Below are 18,872 nucleotides of genomic sequence, written 5' to 3'. Positions count from 1 at the left end.
CTTAACCTGAGGAGCTTCTCAGCACGATCCCTGGGCTTATTTCTAACTTGTTTCTACGACCCTGGAGTATCACCGTTTATCCACGCTGGGCTCTGGACACCCAGTCCCTGTCCTCCGGAACCTCCTTCATCTGCCAGAGGAGGCACATGATGACAGTGTCCTGTTTGTCAGTCCCCAGAACAGAGGTCAGGGAAGCCTGCTGGAGGAAGTCACAGTGTGTCACCTTCTGCGGCCCAGGGGTGCTGGCTTGCGTTTTCTGCCTTCCCTGCCCGCCTCACGCCCACCTGGCTCCCTCCGGCCCCCCGCCCAGCCTCCCTGAGTGTGGTTTCCTGTCCCGCAGGTGTCCTACTACAACCAGGCTACCCCGGGGTTTCTCAACTACGTGACCACCAACGTGGCTGGTCTCTCTTCTGAGTTCTACACCACCGTCAAGGCTTGTGAGCAGTTCCTCTTGGACAACCGGAGCGATCTGGCCCCCAGCCTCCAGACCCTCTAGGCAACCCTCAGTGGCCACCTCCTGCCCACGCCCACTCCAGGGACGGGACACACGTGCAGTGCATTGAGGAAGGCAGGGGCATTTATTCCTTCCCATCCCCCCGCCCCGGGGGAAGCCTTCACCCAGGGGTCCACCTGCCCAGCACCACTGGGCACTCAGTTCCTGCCAACGTCCGCCAGCAAGTCTTCACGGTAGCTCCGGGGCAGCCTGTAGTAGATTCGGGTCTTGTCCATAGCCCTGGCCGCCAGCAGCGCTGCCCGCACGGATGCATAGTTGCCCCTCAAAGGGCTGTGCTCCACCGTGACAGTGGCCCTGGGGGAGGCGGCCAGCAGCCTGGCCACGACTCCAGCCGTCTTCTGGCCCAGCAGTCCTGCATGCAGCTGGAAGGACACAGGCTGCCAGAGAGCCCGGCACAGCTCCAGCATATCTTCAAGCAGCTGTTCCCTGTAGCCGCTGCCCAGCGCCTCCACGGGCCAACCCGGTGCCACTGTCACATGGGGGAAGATCTCAGCCACAGCCGTAAGCAACTCCTGGCCGGCTAGGTGGCCAGGGACTGCAAAACTGCCATGGGAGACTGTGGCCCCGATCCACACAGGCCGAGGCAGGTGGCCGAGTGTGGAGAGATCGGCCAGCATGGCCAGGGCTGGCTGGAGGGCTGAGGGCTCTGCTACGTGCAGATGGACACCCCAGTGTCCAGGACGCCCAGCGAGCTGCAGCAGGCAGGACTCCAGTGTCAGGGCGGGGCCTCCCGGGGCACGCACGATGGGCACCGGCTCCTTGGCCGCAGGCTCCTGGAGGCTAACGTTCAGCAGGATCATGCCTTCTCTGTCTGGAAGAGGCAGTGCAGACAACAGTGTCAGGAGCTGGGGTTATGGTGGGGTGTCAGAGGCCCTTGTGAAAGGGGTGGTAAAGGAGAAGCTGGTGCCCCATCTGCTGAGATCTGTTGATTGGTCCAGGCTCCGGGTGGAAGGGTTGCTTTATAAATGTGCCCGGGACTCGTAAGGATGACGTGATCAGCTGCTAGCTCAGCTCTTGGCCTTTGAGCCCTGGGGCCTGTGCCTGCCTCTCCTGCAGCAGATATAGGTCAGGGCTCAAGGGCACTGAAGGCTAGGAGTCCCGTGCTCTTGATAGCCCTGTACTCCCCCACCGTGGCATCCAGCCCGTTGCCACGGTAACAGAGACCCTAGGTTCCTACCCCAAGCAAAGGAACCCCCCACAGTTTATCTAGGAGCACAAGGGCTAAAGGCAGACCTTACCTGGGAGGCTAACCATTGCTGTTCTCCCGTTGCCCTGGATGTCAGGAACCAGCCACTCCACGCTCAGACCGTCTCCCTCGGGGGGCTGGAGAAGAGGGATCAGGCTGCCTCCCGTGTAGTAAATTCGCTTCCGCGTGGCATTCGCTGTGGGACCCCAAATTGCCAAGGTGAAGCGGCCACCATTCACGGAGTGCCTTCTGTGCACTGTGTCTACGCGCATTCTCAGCCTCACAGCAACCCGCCAGGCTTGCTTGCTCCAGTGGCGTCCACTGGAGATTATAAGAGACTTACCCAAGGTCCCACAGCCTACGAGCAGAGTTGCTGGGGTGGAAACCTGATGGAGCCCCAAGCTGGAATTCCCCCTCCCCTCCCCTAGATGGCGCCTGTGCAGGAATGTTGAGAACCCGATGGGTTCCCTTTGGGATGGCTTAACTGCAGGCTCTCCTAGGTTCAGGGTCAAGGGAATGAGGGGTCTGGACAAGGGAACAGGTAGCATCTGGGCCACTGATTAGTGGGTACAGTGGAGGGGGGCAGTCTCTGAGGAACTATGCTGTAAGGGAAAAGTACATGGGGTTTGGAATTTGCTGGGTTCCAATCTAAGCTGTGCTATGTACAAGCAAATGACTGTGTAGATACTTAACTGCTCTGAACCTCAGTTTCCCTATCCGTAAACCAGAATCACAGCTTCCTGGATATGAGGCTTGCCCAGCATACCATACCGAGGTCTGGCACACGATAGGTGCTTGAAAGGATTCCTCGACCCCGTTAGACCCAGAATTTTCCCCTTCCGATGCCTCGCCCCTCCAGCTCTGCTCCAGTGTCCACCAAATGCTGCTCTATGCAGAATCCAGGCCCACCCTCCCCCTTCCTGCCCGCCCACAGCCCTCCCTACCGGCCAGCTGCTTGAACTGCGACAGGACAGGCTCGAAGAGGTCATAGTAGACTTGGTGAGAGGCACTGTTGTCTCGGACATAGAGGAGATCGTCCACTGACACGGGGTCCGAGGCGCCCTGCCACAGCGTCAGGCTGTACCTGGGGCCCAGAGAGCCAGCTCAGCACCTGCCTGGGCCCAGCAAGTTCCTCAACCCCACTCCTGTGCTCAGAACTGGACCCTAGCTAGGCAGGAATAGAGCATCTGACCTCCAGCTTCCCACCAGCCCCTCCTCCCTGAGAACTACCTCCTCCTCAGGGGCAGAAGGAGCCACAGAGCTTCACGAATGGAGAGCAAAAGCAGAGACTGAGAAGGACGGAGGGGATGGCCCGCCCTGCCTCCTCACTGGGAATGTGTATTTCTGGTCCTGTCTTAGGGAAGGGACAAGGACAGAAAGGGGTGGATACAGGGCCGTGGGGGAGAAGTTAGGTGTGGAGGGGGAAGGAGACAGCCTTGGGACTCCTGTGGGAAGTGGCTGAGGAAGGTGGGGCTGGGCAGCTAGGAGCGGACTGTAGGAGTCCAGATGGGGGTCCCTCAATTCCTGCAGGATCATCCTGGGCAGAAGTTGCAGGTGCAGGCTATGCAGGGCACAGCTGGCTCCCATGGGCAGAAGACTTCATTAGGTAGATGTTATCCACCAGTGGACTGGCCTCCTCAAATGATAGTGAGCAGCCTGTCACCAGAGGTATACAAGCAAAACCAGGGCCGTAGTAGAAGATGTGAGCACCAGCGGGTATTAGACAAATGTGTTTAAGTGTCTGGAGGCATCAATGCCTGGGCGTGGGTTTGGTGGGTCAGGGGCTAAGGCAGGGGCCTGGGAGTTTTCACCTCTGAGATTGGCCCAGCAGCCAGCTGAAGTGGGGCCAGGCAGCCCGCACCATGACAGCCCGCACGGGGAAGGTGACCTTCTGTGGCAGTGCTCCCACCAGTCCCTGCATCTTTTCCACCATGGCTCTGGTGTATGTTCTGTTCGGGAACAGGGGCACATAGAGGGTGGTCCAACCCGGAGACAGGGTGGCCTCAGGATAGTTCTCCTGGACCAAGGCCAGAAACCTGCAGAGAAATCAGAGACACTGGTCTTTGAGAGCCTTGCTGTCCCCTTCCCCGTCTCCTGGGATCCCATCACCGTGCTAGGAAGTGACAAGGCCCAGTGAATATAGAATATAAGGACAGAAGCAGAGTCCTGAAGAACATAAGTGACTTATTTAGGTCCTATAAATAAGGCACGGACTTTGGAGTCAGGGGTTCTAGGTTCCAGGTTCGGGTCCTGACTCTGTAACCTTGGGCAGCTCACTCAACCTCTTTGATTCTCAAAGATGGCGTCCCTTTTGGGAGGGCAGGGCCTCTGAAGAGTCCCCATCTGGACCGGGGAGACAAGCCAGGGCCCCCCGATGTGGGAATTTGGACTCTGCCAGCTGTAAGTCTCTGAAGCTTCAGATTTTATTTTTAAATTTCATTTAAACTTTGCCCTGATAGAAATTTTAATAGAGAAATAACATGACCCTCTCCTCCCTAAACTAGTGAGTGAAATCAACACTCCAAGAAGATGAGCCATATTTATCTTGGGGCCACTGACTGCATTGTCCCAACTGCTGCTTTCCAAATGCATCTCAGTTTGAGAATCACAATAAACACTGGATGGATGGATTGTTGGCTGGCTGGACAGATGGACAGATGGATGTTAGAAAGGCCTGGCTTTGAATCTTTGCTTTGCAATCATTAGAGTTAGGCCAGTCGCGTAACTTCAATGAGATTGTTCTTCTGTTAATAAAATGAAAATAATAGCACCTACCTCATTCTCTTGATAACTCAAGTGCCTTTTGAAACAGGGGCTGGGCACATAATAAACATTCAACAAATTGAGTCTTGATTACTGGTCAGCTTTCTCTTCTGCAAAATGGGGGGGGATACTCCTAACTTGGTGTTGCTATGTAAAGGTCAAATTGGACACACTCTCTTCTTTTGTGTGGCCCTTCACTATAAACTGTGGAGCACTGTGCAGCTGGGCTGTGTGACGGCTGCTGGTGGCAGTGCTGGGATTTCAGGGGGGCTGGGAAAGGAGTTAGCACTTTTAGACTTTTTTCTAGCAGGCCAAGCCCTGCCTTGGTCACTGGGGATACAGAGAGGACTGGGCCCTGTCTGCCCTCCAGGAGTCCACAGTGTAATAGGGGCTGTAAACCTGTCATCGGTAGTGACAGCCCAATGAAATCAGGGCTGTGTTAGGAGGGAAGTGTGGAGGAAGGCTCTCAGCAGCCTGGGATGTCAGGGTCGTTTTTGGAGGAGGTCATGCCGGGGCCTAGCTTCATCAGGAAATGGGGGAAAAGTCAGAGAGAACAGCACGTGCAAAGGCTCAGAGGTCAGATGACAGGGTGTGTCTGGAGGTAAACTCAGTAAATGTGCCCTGAGCACTTTCTGTGCCAGATGTTGAAGGAAGCGGGCTGGATGCAGCTGGGGCAGAGAGGTGAACACTCACTGTGTGGCATTGACCTCGATTGAGATGGGCACATTGGGGCCCCTCAGGATGTCGGCATTGATCCACACAGGTCTTCGGACTCTCCCGTCCTCTGTGAGCCGCCGCAGGAGGGCCAGGGAGGGGCCCACAGCCTTGAGGCTCTTGAAATCCAGTTTGATGCCTGTGGGGAGGGGGCCAAGAACTTGGGAAAATGGCCTCTCGTGCTCAGGGCAGAAGGAACCGGCAGACTTGACTTCCTGGAGCAGTGAGAGCAGGTATGGTGTGTGTGTGTGTGTGTGTGTGTGTGTGTGTGTGTTTGGGGCTGGGAGCGGGAGGAGGAGAGAAGCCAGGCACCAGATTCCAGCTGGGTGAAAAGAGGGCTTTCAAACAGGCAGAGCTAACCCAGAGGAAGGACCTGCCTCCGGGGAATGAGCTTCTGCCCCCGCCCCTGGGGGAGAGGGGGAGGAAACAGAGGCTTGGACTTGGGCTGGTGTAGGGGTTGTCAAGCATCTGATGAAAAGAGACCATGGTTCTTGGAAAGGGCAGGCTTGGAGGGTCCTGAGCCAACTGAGTCTGTGCGGGGAGCGGGGGGGGGGGGTCACTTAGCCTGCAGGGAGGGGTGTTTGAGTAGAAGAGGGCAATCAAGGTAGATGAAGGGCCCCTGTGAACACAGGCCTGTCCACTCAGGCAGCCAGGGGCCGGCGATGAAGAGAACTGCAGGGGCGAGGCTGGGAACTGGGAGAGGGGTGTGGAAAGCCAGGCCAAGGAGATGACGCTTTGCCAGAGGACAGTGGGGAGCCATGCAGGGCTAAAGAGGGGTGTGGCATGACAAAATGGGCATTTGGGAAATCTCACTCAGATGTGCCTGGTGGCTGTGGTGGAGGGAAGACTACAGCGGCTGAGTTTGGGGACGGCATGTGGTGAAAGGGTGAAGGACGTGGGGGGAGGTGTGAGGGGGATGCCTTGATGCCTAGATTCAGATGGCAATTGGCAAAGGGACCTGGGAGGGAAGGGCAGAGCTGGGCTCTGAACAGGCTATACCCAATTTGGAGGATTCAGGAGGGAACAACCTGAACATGTTTGGCACTTTGCCACCCCCCACCTCACCTGGAATTCTCTGGGCCACTAGGGCAGGAAAGCTCAGACAAGGAGCCAGGGGAGGACCCGAGAGCTGGGGAGCTGGGGAGGGGCTGAGAGAGTCCTCACCCTTCTGTGAAGAAGCCAGCACAGCCTCCAGCCACTGCTGCAGGGTGTTGTCGCTGTAGATGGCTGGGGGGTGTGCCATGACTGGGACTCCTGTCTCATTGACCGTGTTGAGTCCTTCTATGGTGACGTCTGCCTCCAGGACCATGGCGTTGCCTGGGCAAGAGGCACAACTCGATCAGTTCCTTTAAAAAAATTTTTTTTCCCATCACCAAAGCATCATGCATTTATCAAAGAACATTTGGAAAATACAGAAAAGCAGGAAGAAAAAATTCATCCACATTTCCATCATAGTTCACGTTCAGATGTATTTTCTTCCATTTTTGCCTACATATGGTTTTTATACAATTGAGACCACACTACATTTGTAATTTTTGATCTTTTTCTTTCAGTATTATGGCATCTTCACAATCTTCTATGTCTTATTAAAAAAGAAAAATGGCTACAAAAACTCTGGTTGTGGGTGCTCACCACGATTTAGTTAACCACCTCTTATTCCTGAGACATTTTGGTAGTTTTTAATTTTTTGCTACTAACAAATGATGCCTATTTTTATCCTGACTTTTGAATTATTTCTAATCCCTACTTGTGGAATTTGAGGTAGGGCCATGAAGGGTCATTTTTAAAGTGTAAATTATTGGGGTACCTGGGTGGCTCAGTTGGTTAAGCATCCAACTTTTGATTTTGGCTCAGGTCATGACCTCGTGGTTTGTGGCATTGAGTCCTGCATCGGGCTCCGTGCTGTTGGTGAGGAGCCTGTTTGGGATTTTCTCTCTCCCTCTCTCTCTGCCCCTCCCCTACTCATGCGCTCTCTCTCTCTCTCTCTCTCTCTCTCTCTCTCTTTCTCTGTCTCTCAAAAAGTACATAAGTAGGGGCACCTGGGTGGCTCAGTCAGTTAAGCGTCCGACTTCAGCTCAGGTCATGATCTCACAGTCCATAAGTTCAAGCCCCGCATCGGGCTCTGTGCTGACAGCTCAGAGCCTGGAGCCTGCTTCGGATTCTGTGTCCACCCCCTCCCCCGGCCCCTCCCCTGCTCATGCTCATGCTCTGTCTCAAAAATAAAAACATTAAAAAAATTTTAAAAAGTAAGTCAGTCAACATTAAAAAAAACTAAGTCCATATTATCACATCACTGTCTAGAAAAGTTGTTCTGATTCATATTCCCACCTGAGGTACGTAAGCTTGCCCATCTCCTTGCACCCTTACAGCACGGAGCATTGTTCTTTTCAGTTTTCAATTTCAATTTTTAAAACCTTGTCCTCCAGAGTTCAATCTAGGAGAGAGTTAAGGCCTTCCCAACGGAAGCAGACCGGGAAGACCCTGCTAGGGTCACTCAGCATTTGGGGTGTGCAGTGGAGGGAGGGAGGGGTCACGTTCAGCTCTGCAGCATAACAGACACTTGGCATCAGCAGGGGCCCTTTCTCCTGGTTTGCACTCACAACCTCCTGACCTCTCACCTCTAGCCTGGCTCCTCTTGAAGTGCATTCTCTACACACAGCAACTAGAGTGAGTGTTCTAAACATGTACGTACCTGATCACGTCACTTCCTATAAAAAACAACCAAACAACAGCCCCACCCATTGCCCTTAGGATCAAATCCAAACTCCTTGCCATAGCCCTTGTGGTCCTGCATGGCCAGGCTTAGGCCAAGCTCACCTTAAGTCCCCCTCTCCCTGATCTCTAGGTTCCAGCCCCTCCAGCTTCTGCAACATTAACGTGCACACAAATCACACAGGCACTCTTAAAATTCAAATTCTGGGGGAGCCTGGGTGGCTCAGTCAGTTAGGCATCTGACCCTTGATTTCAGCTCAGATCATGGTCCCGTAGTATGTGAGATCGAGCCCCACATGGGGCTCTTCACTGACAGCGTGGAGCCTGCTTGAGATTCTCTCTCTGCCCCTCCTCTGTGCGTGTGCTCTCTCTCAGACTAAAGAAATAAACATTTAAAAAATATATTAAAAAAAATTCAAGTTCCGAGCAGTGGGATCAGGGGTGGGACTGAGATACTGCATATCTAACCAGCTCCCTAGCCATGCCCATGCCCTTGGTCCATGGACCACACTTTAAGTAGTGCTAAGGCTCGAATTTGTTGTGTGCTCCCATCTCTGGGCTCTTGCTCATGGATGTTGCCTTGGCAACACTCTTTCCTCTGCAGCTTTACTAGGCCACCTTCTGCTCATGTGTTAGTGTTGGCTTAAAATATCACTTCCTCAGGGAGGCCGTGCCTGAACCCCATGCCCAGTCTGACTTAGTCACCTGCTTCTGTGCTACTTTTTTGAGTGCTTGGCCCCATGTAATTGCTCACTTAGCATCAACCTTCCTGATTGTAGGCACCAGGGAGCAGGGTCCAGGTCTGAATTGAACATCACTTGAATTTCTGGTGCCTAGTTGGTATCAGGCCTCAAAAAAAAAAAAACAAAAAACAAAAAACAAAAAACAAAAAACAAAAAACAAAAAAACAAAAAAACAAAACAACAACAACAACAAAGAGCTTCATAAATGGTTGTTGAATGATGAACAATGGAGTGAATTAATGATAGAAAAGTCAAGATCGATAAACCCAGGTCCAGAAAGGTTAAAGAAACAGCTTGGCCAAAGTCAGGATTTTTGCAGATTTCTCTAGAATCTAGGTGCCTGGATTTCCAGGAGGGGAAGGAAGGTGAGTGCCAGGCTGTCCCTGGCAGCCAGCTGGGCATTTCACATCATCGCATTTCATCCTGTTATAGATCCTACTTCTAGAGTGTGGGACTCCCTGTTGGCAAGGTGGGGATGAGCCTCCCCAGGCCATGAAAATAGGACATAGGTGTTAAAGCACGTTGTTACACTGTAAAGGGCTTTATGAAGGCGGCCTTCACTTTGATGAGCACAAATTTCTTTCTCATCTTAACTTTTGGTTAAGATGCAGAGAGGGGGGCGGGGCAGGGGGGCGCCTGGGTGGCTCAGTCGGTTAAATGTCCTACTTCAGCTCAGGTCATGATCTTGTGGTTTGTGAGCCCCGCGTTGGGCTCTGTGGTGACAGCTCAGAGCCTGGAGCCTGCTTCAGATCCTGTGTCTTCCTCTCTCTCTGCCCCTCCCCCGCTCACGCTCTGTCTCTCTCTCAAAAATAAGCATTAAAAATTTTTAAAAAAAAGACGCAGAGAGAGGGGTCCAAAAGGCTTGGGCCCCGGTGAGGCCCAGAGAAGCCAGGCCAGAACCGGATGGGGGTGCAGGTAAGAGGGTAGCTCATGAGAATGGATGCGTAGCTGTCTCCTTCCCCATCCAGTGGGGCCGGTGCCAGTCTCGGGGAGGCAGGGTGCATCAAAAGCCATCTCTGAGCCCTGGTGACCTTCTGATGGTGCCTCCCTTAAGGTGCTGTGAGCCCGTTGGAGACAAGGTCACATCTTACTCATTTCTCAACCTTCCCCTGGAGATCGACCCAGAGCAAGGGCCCAGCCGCACACTCAGTGAATTGGACTGAAGACCGGCAGAAAGTATATTCTGGACCTAACCTGCCTCCTTGGGATTGCCACCTAGACCCAGCTTCTTCCTCAAAAAAACCTTCTGTCTTGTCTTGCCCTCGAGATGCTGAATCTGGGGGGCCGCCGTGTTCGGGCGGGGTATGAGGAAGGGACAAGTGAGGAGGGAGGGAGGGCTGTCTGATGAGGGGACAGGAAGCTCCTGAGGCCTCCCCGCATTCCACCCCACGTGCCAGGAGGCTCTACACAGCACAGCCAGGCAGGACAGCACCCCGGCCGAGCGGGCAGGCTCTGGACCCAGATTGCGACCTACTGGTCCCAGCGCTCCTGTTTGCAGTCTGTTAACTCTGGCAGGTTACTGGACTTCTCTGGGCCTCCTTTTCCTCACTCACAAGAATTATTATTTAATGGAGATAGCCTTGGTTAGGCATTCACCGAGTGTTAATCATTATTCACATGGAGGAGCTCACGGAACTAGAGTGACCGTACCTCTCCCTTTGCCTGAGATAGCCGGATGTATTTCTGTTGTCTCCGCACAATTTTCTTTTTCGTTTTTGCTTATTTTTATTATTTATTTTGAGAGAGAGAGAGTGTGTGTGTGTGCACAAGTGGGGGGAGAGGCAGAGAGAAGGAGAGACGGAACCCCAAGCGGCTCCGTGCCATGAGTGCAGAGCCTGATGTGGGGCTCAGACTCACAAACCGTGAAATCGTGACCTGAGCTGAGATCAAGAGTCAGACGCTTAACTGGCTGTGCCACCCAGGTGCCCCATGTTGTCTCCACATAATTTTCGGTAATGATTTCTTTCACTATCGGAAGTGCCCTGGTTCGGATGACAAATGAGACGGAAATTCTACCAATCCGTATTCTGCAGAGGGAAAAAGTGAACTGCAGACAGGTGACTGTCACCTGTCCCAAATCACTCTGCCAGTAGGGGGCCAAGGGAAGACTTGAACCTGGTTCCGTCTGCCTCCCAGATCTTGGCTCTGGCCCCTCCTCTCCACATGGAAGTCATGTCCAAGATGATTTCACCAGCCTAACCTTGCCCCTGGGTCCCACTCGGTCCCCACCCCAGCTGTGGCACCACCCTTCTCCTAGAAGCCTACTCCGGGGCTCTGGCAGGACCCTCCGGGAGAAAACTGGGCCTGGGGTTCTCTCCGGACCCCCGAAGCTATGCTAAGGGGTACCTCTCCCTGCTGCTTGCTATTGGGCACTGCCTGGTTGGAGTCATTGGCTTTCTTCTTGGCCAAAGTCCTGCTATAGTGGGGCCGGATCGCTTGTCTGCTACCCCAGGGCCGCTGACTGGTTGCCATAATCAGTCCGAACTGGAGACTCAGGGGCATTACACAATTTGCTCAGGTTTTCACAGCTTCTTTTTGATAGCACTGGGCCTCAAACTCACATGTCTTCTGGCTTCCACAGGCTAGGCAGGGACAGCTGTCAGCTGGCAGGTGGTGGAGGGGGCAGCCGGGACGGAGGGCAGGACACGATGACTTTGGAATCACACATCTGGTTCTCGCCATAATGCCGCCTCGTAGGTGGTGCCGTCTCATCCCCACCTCTGCTCTCCCCCCACCTCCTCCACCCCCGCCCTGGCCTGCCCCAGTCCTGGCAGCCAGACTTACTGCTTAGGGCAGCCCCCATCTCCTTCTGGCTGTTGGCAGCGTGGTACCAGGTGACCAGCAGGCCATCTCGTTGGCTGATCTGGCCGAGGCTCTGAAGGTAGTCCAGCATGTCTGCATCCGGGCGGCAGGCTGCTTCCTGCTCACAGCCTGGCATGAAGCCCAAGGGGTCCGTTAGCATCGGTTGTCGCCTCTGCCCAAGACTCCTGTCTGTTCATCCCACTGACCCTCCCTGGGCTCCCAGGGTGTGTCCAGCTCTCCATCTGAGAGCGAGACAGGGGGTCTCGGGGCCATCAGCGCTGTGTGTGAGAGCAATGTGTGGGCTCCTGGGCACAAGGGGACCCCAAACCAGCCTAGGCAGTCAGGACGTTCACAGAGGAGGGAAATTTTAAGGGGGCCTTGAGGATGGGTGCAAATGGGATAGGAAAGGGGGACTGGGTTGTTCCTGACAGAGAGAACAGTATAAGCAAAGGCTGGGCCCGAGGAAAGAGGGTGGTCACCTAGAGGAATAACCACTGGCTTGGTACAGACGGCGGTGGAGACATGGTGTGGGCAGCATTGGAAAGGGGCATTGTGATCAGGTTGTGAACGGCCATGAACGCCAGCAAAGGGGTTGGCTGTGTGCTGAGGGCAGTGAGGGGGTTGTATTTAGCAAGATCTCACGGGCTACAGAGTGAGCGCTGGCTGGAGAGAGCAGGCTGCAGACAGAGGCCGTCTGCAGGCAAGCCGAGGCAGGGGTCAAGGACCCCGGAGGCCGGGGTGCCTGGTGGGCAGGGAGGGTAGAGGGGGCGCAGGGTAGAAGCCAGGTGCTGTGGCTACAGACACGAGGCAGAAGCGAGAGTGGAGGCTGCCCCCCAGTTTCCGCAGGAAGGGAAGGGGAAATGGGCATGGGGGGAATACGAAGTGAGCTCTGTCTTCTGAGTCTGAGATGCCCACATCATCTTCAAAGGAGAAGGCCCATTCAGGGGCCCAGGAGGGAGGTCTGGGCCGGGTGGGCAACCGGAGCCTGGTGGAGGAGGAGAGGAAAGTTGATGGGGCCTTCTGCTGGGGACAGAGTCTCAGTGGAGGACGTGGGATGGGAGAGGAGGCTGTCAGAGTGGGCGACAGGGAAGCCAAGCAGGTGGCACGACAGGGAGGTCCCTACCTGGCTGGGTGCGTTGCTGCAGCACGAAGATCAGGACCATCCCAAAGGCGAAAACCAGAACCACACTGGCACTGCCAATGAGGGCCCACTTGGTCTGCCGGCTGGAGCACCTCTTCTTACACGCCATGATGATCCTCTCTGTGGGATGCCTCCCAGCTCCTCAGGCCCAGGGTCCCCAGAGGCTCCCTGTAGCTAGGATCCCGGGGGAGGCAGGAGCCCCATGCGGCATCCACTTCTCCACAGAGACACTCCAGCTCCCGCAGGTCAGGAACATCTAGGTGCAGAGACTGCCCCTGAGGCTCCTCCTCCCTCCCTCCCCTCCTCCTCTTTCCACACCCTCCCAGGATCTTAACGAATCCAGCAGAAAGTCCTAACACCTCCACCACAAACTTTGAGCCCTTCAAGAGGCCAGAAAAGGTTGGACCAAGCCCCCGTCCCCTGCCTTTCCGTTCCTGCCTGGGAGTCGGGATACTGCCCACTCGACCTTGCTTTCCTGGAGATCGGAGCAGGAGTCTTCCCCTGTGCAAAAGGTGGCAGCTGGATCGTTCTTTTCCGTATTCTGCCCTGCCCCAGGAAGTCACCAAGGTCAGGCAAGGGTTGATGACAAGGACAAATTAGATGTGCCCGAGGCATATGAACTTTCCTTCCATCCCAGATTGTGGTTGACAGATTATTTACCTGAGATTGAAGGTGATAGGCTTGGCGTGCTGGCCTAGGTTACACAAACCACTCCTGGGGCAGTGAGTCCACAGGGTAGGGGCTGAGTCACCACCTCACTCTGAGGGTGTCCTGGGGGCCCCTGGCGTGGGAAGTAAGTTAGAGACTGTCCCTACATCAGGGACCCTGGAATTTAAATGAGTCCAAGAATCATCTGTAAGGTACACAGGGACTTTGGTTTACAGAGGCTCACAGAGAAATCTGTCAGGGCCACTGATAGATTGACTGATTCAGAAGCACAGGCACGTGTGTGTGTGTGTGCGTGCGTGTGTGCCTGTTAAGACTATCTAGAATGATGAATGATGCCCAGGTGGGACGATGGAGGGAATCTGGCTGGTGCGGAGCATGTCGGGAGGGAGTTTGGTTCAGATCTCGTGGGGTCATGGGGTTCGTGGGTCATCGCTGAGGAGCTACCAAGGAGGACCCTGGACACAGAGGCTGGGGGCTTGGGACCAAAGATGAAGGTGAGAGCATCATTTCCTGCCCTACCACAAAGGGTCTTTCCAGCCAGTACACTGTGTGTTGCTCGTCATTCTTGGGAAAGATGCCAGTGAGCTCTGAGCTTCCCTACCTCTCTTGGCTCTGAGGTTTCTGCAGGCTGCATCTCGGAGGAAGAGGGACCTTATCCAGCTGTGGCTTTCTGGTAGGCAGAACAGCTCTGAAATGGACACCAGGCTGCCAAGGACCCCCCTATGACACTTCACACGAGACAGATAACCAATTGGTTGCTGAGCCCCGCTCTGTGTGCGGCACTGTGCCAGGCTCTGGGGGCCCCCCCGTGACATATTGTAGGAGAGAAGAAACCAAGGGGTCTCAGGAGGCTCTAGCATCTCGTATGTAGAGCAGCCATTCTAGGGCTGGTGCTGAAGGAGGGGGGTTCAAGCCTGTAAGGATGTCAGAGCCGGCAAGCGCCAATGGCAGGGCCCCCAAGGGGAGCAAGATGGGTCAGGGAGGCACGGGGGGGATTCGGAGCACAGAGGAGGAAGCCAGTCTCCTGGGTGGGGCAGGTGGCCTTCAGAAGAGGCATGGCCTGAGCTGACCTGGAGAATCATGGGGACAGGAACTAGGGGAGGATGTTCCAGACAAAGGGGAGTGCGCAAAGTCGTGTGGGAGAGGCCTTGCTTGGGGACACGGGCAGTACAATGTGACTGGATCACCAGGTGGGAGTGGGGGTGTTCAGGGAGATGGGCCTGCGTCACCCTGATAAAGAGCTTGGCCCCAACCTGCACAGGGTGGGGAACCTTCACCTATGGGAAAGCAGGAGAGACTTGCTTGGCTTTGCATTTTGGAGGGTGATTCTGGAAGTTGGTATTGAGAAATGGCTGGGGGAAGTTCCAACTATCCCTAACACCTGGGCTGTCTGTTTTAGCACCGCCTCCCTCAGCCGTGTGACTTCCCCCACTACACCACTCAGAAGGACAAAAGGCTCACTAAGGTGTGAATCCCAGCCTTTGTTACCTGGGTCACTTTGATACATTACTGACCCGAAACAAGAGGGTGTTAGGAAGCAGCAACATTTCAGATGGGGAGCAGGTGTCTTTTGGAAGGAGGCTCCGCCCACTGGCCCTGAGAGGCCCCTTCCAGCTTTCCCTGAGGCTGCCCCTCCTCCCCTCCTTCCCCAGGGGAGCTCATCAGAATGTGGGGAAATGCAGCCTTGAGGTTCCCCAGCTAGGAAGAATGACTGATTGTTCCTGAATCCAGCTCACGAATGTTCAACTCACACTAGCTGGGGCCCGCTGGACCTTGGGGAGAACAACACGGACGCTGCTTCTGAGGCGTTTAGAATCCAGTTGCCGTGTTAAGGACGTGGGAGCAGAGAGAAGGCCCCTGGCCAAGACAAAGCTGTCTAGAAAGCTCCCTGAGGGAGCCGGTGGTTGATCTGGACTTTGAAGGGTGGGTAGGATCTCTTAGAGACAAAATGAAAGCTTATGATCTTCCCCCTTATAGCAGTGATATAAGAAAGATATTGGAAAATTCAGAAACATCGAAAAAGGAAATTATTTGGAAATGAACAGTGAGATCCACTAACCAGCTGTAACTTGTCTTCATTTTGTTGAAGCTCCTTCCAGTCTTTTCAATGCACACTTATTATTAGTATCTTTGCTTTGTTTCGCCTTTTCTAGTGGGCGTATTAGTTTTCTATTGCTGCTGTAACAGCATGGGGCAGGGAGGGAGGCAAGAGAGGCCAGGGTAAGAATAAGACTCATTTCTGCGGCAAACACCTTCTTCTGCAAAGACCTTGGGTACCAGCTCTGGGCCAGGCTTTGGGTGCCAGGCAAGCAAAGATGAAAAGACATCATCTCTGTCCTTAAAACATCCTCGCTATAATGAGGGAAATAAGCAAGTGACTAGAAATCTACAGCATGCTGTCATAGGTGTTCTGAGCTATGCTGCAAGAGCAGAGGAGGAAGCCTTAACCCAGCTGTGGGGAGGGCATCATGGAGGGCTTCCTGGAGATGATACCGCTTGCATTTTGACAGACAGGTAGGAGTTATACAGGTGAAGTGGGGAGGAACTATCCGCAGAAAAGGGGGCCCCCAGAAAAAGAAAGACGAACACAGCTTTCTCGACAGAAGAAAAGGCACTTTGGGTCCTCAGCCATCTTGTGAAAGAATGTAAGAACAAACAGCCGCCTTCAGGTCAGGACCTAGCCTCACCATATTCAGAAGTGAGGACTGACCTGTTGCACATTCTGAGTTCTCTCCGCAGGATCTAAACCCCTCTGAACACTGAGATACCGGACCCACCGGAGCCGGAGAATCGATGATGCTGACCCTTGCAGGTTCTCAAGATTTTGACCTGGACTCAGTCACCATCAGATGACTTTTGCCCCAATGCCATGCTGTATTCCCCATTACACAAACCCTTTCATGGATTCCTTAGCTGAAGAGCTCCGCGATTTTGTTGTTTGAGGAGACACTGCTTTGGGAAAGGTCCCTGGTGTCCTCCTTCTCTTGTGGCAGGTAAAACCCTTCCTTTTCTTATTCTTTGCCTTGGCTATGTCGTTTGGCTCAACACCAAGAGGTGAACCCAGTTTGGGGCAACAGAATGGAAGAGAAAGGAGACTCCAGATGGAGGGAGCATCATGAGAAAAGGCACCGAGGCAGGGATCATTACCGTGAGTTCGGAGATACCACCGTGTTGCTAAAGCAGAAATTGTGGAGGAGGAGATGGTGGGAGATGAGACCGGGTAGCAATCCGAGCAGTGTAATGAGCTAGACACACTAGTGGACAAACCTCCCGTGAAAACAGCTTAAATGCTGGATGAAATATAATAATCTTTTAAAGTGTATCTCTAAGCTGATGAAAAATGACGCACAAACAGGAACAGGAGCTCTAAGAGGCAAGCAACTGTGAAGGCTGACTTTTGTCCCGAGGAATTTGGCCAATCCCTGGTGATGCTGAGTTTCCACTCTGGTAGCTGTACAGATGGGGTGACAAGGGATAAAGCCTAGGGCCCCCTCCAAAGCGAGGATTTTAGTAAGATACATGAAAATGGAATCCAAAGGCTGCACTCTTGGTAAGGGTGCACCAAAACTGGTGGGTTTGGCCTTTGGTGAGTTAAAAATATTCCTCTGGGGGCTCCGGGCTGGCTGAGTCAGCAGAGCGTGTGACTCTTGATCTTGGGGTCATGAGTTCAAGTCCCACACTGGGCGTGGAACCTACTTAAGAAAAATAAACTCCTCTGAAAATTATTAACCACAGGCTGTCCCTCACACTGGTCCTTGGTCCAAATTCATACCACCTAAGTGGTCCAAAACCACTAAATGGTGGAATTTAGTTTAAGGTACTCAGTCGGTGGTGCCCTAAGGCAACTAGCAGAAGAAAAAACAAGTCTTCTCATGAGGAACATAGCTTCAACCAGGACTTAAGGAATTCCCAGGCAAAGAGTCAAGGAAAATGAACAGCTCAGAGTCTGCAACCCCCAAAACTCATAAGAAAACAAGGCCCCATGAGTGAAAATTGACAGAAAAGGAAACAGCAGAATCAGACCCACAAAGTCTTTAGAAGTCAAAACGACCAGACATGGGATAAAATAATGTGTTGAAAAAAATTAAAGCTGGCTTGAAAATATGAACAAACAGGGGCGCCTGGGTGGCGCAGTCGGTTAAGCGTCCGACTTCAGCCAGGTCACGATCTCGCGGTCCGTGGGTTCGAGCCCCGCGTCGGGCTCTGGGCTGATGGCTCAGAGCCTGGAGCCTGTTTCCGATTCTGTGTCTCCCTCTCTCTCTGCCCCTCCCCCGTTCATGCTCTGTCTCTCTCTGTCCCAAAAAAAAAAAAAAAAGAAAGAAAATATGAACAAACAATAGTAGATTATATAGAGTGACCAAGCAGATTCAAGAGAGAGCCAAACAGAACTTCCAGAAATGAAAAATACAAATAAAATAAAAAAGCTTAATGGGAAGACTTAACGTAACTTAGACATAGTTGATTAGAGAATTAGATAAGATCTATCCAGAAATCAGCATAGAAGAATCAAAGAGATAGGAAGTATGACGGCGAGAAGGACTAGCATGCATGTAATCAGAGTTGTAGAAGAATCGAGAAAGAACAAGGGAAAGGCTATAACAACAGCCTATAGCCAGTAGCCTATAACAATTTGTGGAAAAGTCTCCAAATGATTGAACACCAACCCCCAGATTTAGGAATCACAATGAATCCCAAGTAGGAAAAAATAAAATCAAAAGCAATCCATAACTACATACGTCATAGAAAAACTGCAGAACACCGAAGTCAAAGATCTCAGAAGCAGCCAGAGATAATAGGTCAATCACTCCAAAGCTGGCAAACTGACCTCTCAAATAGTGTACTATCATTATTACTATTGATAAAATAAAATAAAATAACAGACACGCTAGAATTCTACATGCAGTAAAAATAGTTTCAAGAAAGAGGATAAAATAAAGTTGTTTTTCTCTTAATTTTTTTTTAATGTTTATTTATTTTTGAGGGGGGCAGGGGCAGAGAGAGGGGGAGACACAGAATCCAAAGCAGGCTACAGGCTCTGAGCTATCAGCACAGAGCCCGATGTGGGGCTTGAACACATGAGCCGCGAGATCATGACCTGAGCCGAAGTCAGATGCTCAACTGACTGAGCCACCCAAGCGCCCCAAGGTGTTTTTTTTTTTCCAAACAAAAAATAGCTTACCACTAACAAACTCTTCCTAAGGAAATGATAAAGGCCATTCTTCAGGCAGAAGGAAATTGATCCCAGATGGTGCATCCGAGATTCGATTTAAAAAATGGTCAGCCAATGTACTGGTTAAGCCTAAACAAACACAGATCACATAAAACAATAATGTCTAATTGGTAGGATTGAAAAGACAGACCCAGACTAAAATAAAGAATGACACTAGCCTAGAAGTTGGTAGGCCGCTGGCTGGACTGAAACTTGCGGTTTTCGTTTGTTGTTTTTTCTGAAGCTGGATAACACTATTAGTTAAGTTTAGACTTTGCCAGGCAAGTATGCATGTTCACATAGCTAGCGTAACCCTGGGATAGGGAGCTTCCACGCAAGCAGAAGAGAGAAAAGCAGAGCAAGAGAAGGAAGGCAAATTCAGTAATCCTAAAATGAGTAAGAAAAAAGAAAAATAAGAA

The 18,872-nt window shown here is 52.7% G+C and overlaps 2 protein-coding genes across 2 annotated transcripts in view; one reads left to right on the top strand and one right to left on the bottom strand.

The window, feature by feature from the left end:
• The window catches only part of ACOT11 (acyl-CoA thioesterase 11), a 34,822-nt gene extending 30,271 nt beyond the window's left edge, over positions 1 to 4,551 (top strand). The window contains exon 16 of the mRNA XM_049617122.1: positions 341 to 4,551. Coding sequence (XP_049473079.1) covers positions 341 to 496 — 156 coding nt within the window. The 3' untranslated portion in view covers positions 497 to 4,551. The remainder of the gene's footprint in view (positions 1 to 340) is intronic.
• FAM151A (family with sequence similarity 151 member A) lies at positions 652 to 13,024 on the bottom strand. Its single transcript, XM_049617123.1, has 8 exons — positions 12,558 to 13,024; positions 11,417 to 11,563; positions 6,342 to 6,494; positions 5,157 to 5,316; positions 3,512 to 3,736; positions 2,645 to 2,784; positions 1,753 to 1,896; positions 652 to 1,325 (listed from the first exon to the last, which is right to left on the bottom strand). The coding sequence occupies exons 1-8, from the start codon at positions 12,682 to 12,684 to the stop codon at positions 652 to 654; spliced, it is 1,770 nt and encodes a 589-aa protein (XP_049473080.1). The 5' UTR covers positions 12,685 to 13,024.
• Positions 13,025 to 18,872: the final 5,848 nt, after the last annotated feature.

This window comes from Panthera uncia, assembly GCF_023721935.1.
Source record: "Panthera uncia isolate 11264 chromosome C1 unlocalized genomic scaffold, Puncia_PCG_1.0 HiC_scaffold_4, whole genome shotgun sequence".
Lineage (NCBI taxonomy): Eukaryota > Metazoa > Chordata > Mammalia > Carnivora > Felidae > Panthera > Panthera uncia.
The sequence above is the reverse complement of the archived record's forward strand: the minus strand, read 5'-3'. Positions and strand labels throughout refer to the sequence as shown.

Excerpts from the sequence above, each read along its gene's own strand:
- FAM151A (XM_049617123.1), bottom strand. The coding sequence starts at position 12,684 with ATGGCGTGTAAGAAGAGGTGCTCCAGCCGGCAGACCAAGTGGGCCCTC. Across the intron at positions 3,737-5,156 it reads ATCGAGGTCAATGCCACACA|GTTTCTGGCCTTGGTCCAGG; the intron begins GTGAGTGTTCAC and ends ATTTCTCTGCAG. Across the intron at positions 1,326-1,752 it reads AGCAATGGTTAGCCTCCCAG|ACAGAGAAGGCATGATCCTG; the intron begins GTAAGGTCTGCC and ends TGCCTCTTCCAG.